Source organism: Seriola lalandi, unplaced genomic scaffold (genome assembly GCF_002814215.2).
Source record: "Seriola lalandi dorsalis isolate HSWRI2012SDOR001 ecotype SW California unplaced genomic scaffold, Sedor1 jcf7180002054418, whole genome shotgun sequence".
NCBI classification, from domain to species: domain Eukaryota; kingdom Metazoa; phylum Chordata; class Actinopteri; order Carangiformes; family Carangidae; genus Seriola; species Seriola lalandi.
Window position 1 is genome coordinate 431,806 of NW_019524971.1, and position 1,370 is coordinate 433,175.

Here is a 1,370-nt window from a genome sequence, read left to right on the forward strand (position 1 = left end):
TCAGCTCCCGGCTCGCGGCTCTCAGCTCGCTGACACACGGGCTCGCGGCTCTCAGCTCGCTGACACACGGGCTCGCGGCTTTCAGCTCCCGGCTCGCGGCTCTCAGCTCGCTGACACACGAGCTCGCGGCTTTCAGCTCGCTGCGAACAGGCTCGCGGCTCTCAGCTCGCGGAAACACGAGCTCGTAGCTTCCCGGAGATAGGCTCGTAGCACGCAGACACATCGGCCTTCACCTGCAGGGCGAAATCCATGAGCGACGACACACCGGCTCTCACCTGTACAGAGAAACTCACGAGCCACAGACACCCGGGCTCTCGTGCCGACTTCAAAATCTCGGCTACCGACAAAAGCCGAACAACAACCGATAAAGAATCAGATACCGCTGCCCCGCCCCCTTGTTGCTCTTTATTAAAGAGCCAGGTGAGCCAGGTGAGCCAGCTTCACAGAGCCCGTGCAACTGATGATTGAGAACGAAGGGAGTCTCTCCGTCAGTCAACCCATCAACCTTCACAACGACAGAAAATACACAAGGTAAGGTCTAAATACAGAGTTGATGTTATCGTTGTGTTCATCCTGGATTAGATTTGTATGAAGAAACTTGATGAGGTTGGTGTCTCTCTCTCAGGGAGAAGATGATCTGCTGCATCCTGCTGCTCCTCACACTGACCTCCTGTGTCTGTGGTTAGTTTACTCCTTCACTTTATTATCTAGAAACTGATACAAGTCCTAAGTTAGTCTGCTCCTCACTTTCCCTCTCTGTCTCCTCAACAGGAACATTTGTAGTGAATGTGACACAGAGCTCCTATCAGGCAGAGGAGAACCACAACATCACACTGGAGTGGAGCTTCACAACCAAACCTCACACTCCACCTGACTTCCTTAATATCTTCTGTGAACTGATCACTGATCTCAGAGAATCAGTCCTGTATCAGCTACGTGAGGGTGTCGAGTCCCCAGAGTCTCAGGATAAACAGTTTTCAGGACGAGTCCAATGACAAAGACGTCCTCAGAGAAGGACGAATCAGTCTTCATGTGTCCAGACTGAGGACTGAGGACTCAGGACTGTACGAGTGTCAGGTTCTCACCTCTGATGGGAGGAGCTCTGGTAAATGTCGACTCAACGTCTCTGGTAAGTAGATCCAGTAGAACTCAGTAGAAAGCTCTTTTTATAAATGGTTATCAGTGTTGTACAGACTCTGCTGCTGAACTAGACTTGATGGAGTTTGGCTGCTCGGCTCTATAATATTTATATTTCTTTTCATTCTTCTCTTCAGCAGCTGTTGATCAGCCTGAAACCCAGAGACCAACTGAGAGACCAGAACCAGAGAGTCGGGGAAGGATCGGCCTCTACGCTGGACTGGGACTGACAG

General features: G+C 51.0%; 2 protein-coding genes across 2 annotated transcripts in view; one reads left to right on the forward strand and one right to left on the reverse strand.

The window, feature by feature from the left end:
- The window catches only part of LOC111657895 (uncharacterized), a 31,608-nt gene that overhangs the window by 16,739 nt on the left and 13,499 nt on the right, over positions 1-1,370 (reverse strand). The gene's annotated exons all lie outside the window — the stretch shown is intronic.
- LOC147818883 (uncharacterized) overlaps positions 149-1,370 on the forward strand; it is a 10,194-nt gene continuing 8,972 nt past the window's right edge. Inside the window, exons 1-3 of the mRNA XM_087175142.1 lie at positions 149-531; positions 626-681; positions 772-1,129. Of these exons, the coding sequence (XP_087031268.1) occupies positions 461-531; positions 626-681; positions 772-995 (351 nt within the window). The 5' untranslated portion in view covers positions 149-460 and the 3' untranslated portion in view covers positions 996-1,129. The remainder of the gene's footprint in view (positions 532-625; positions 682-771; positions 1,130-1,370) is intronic.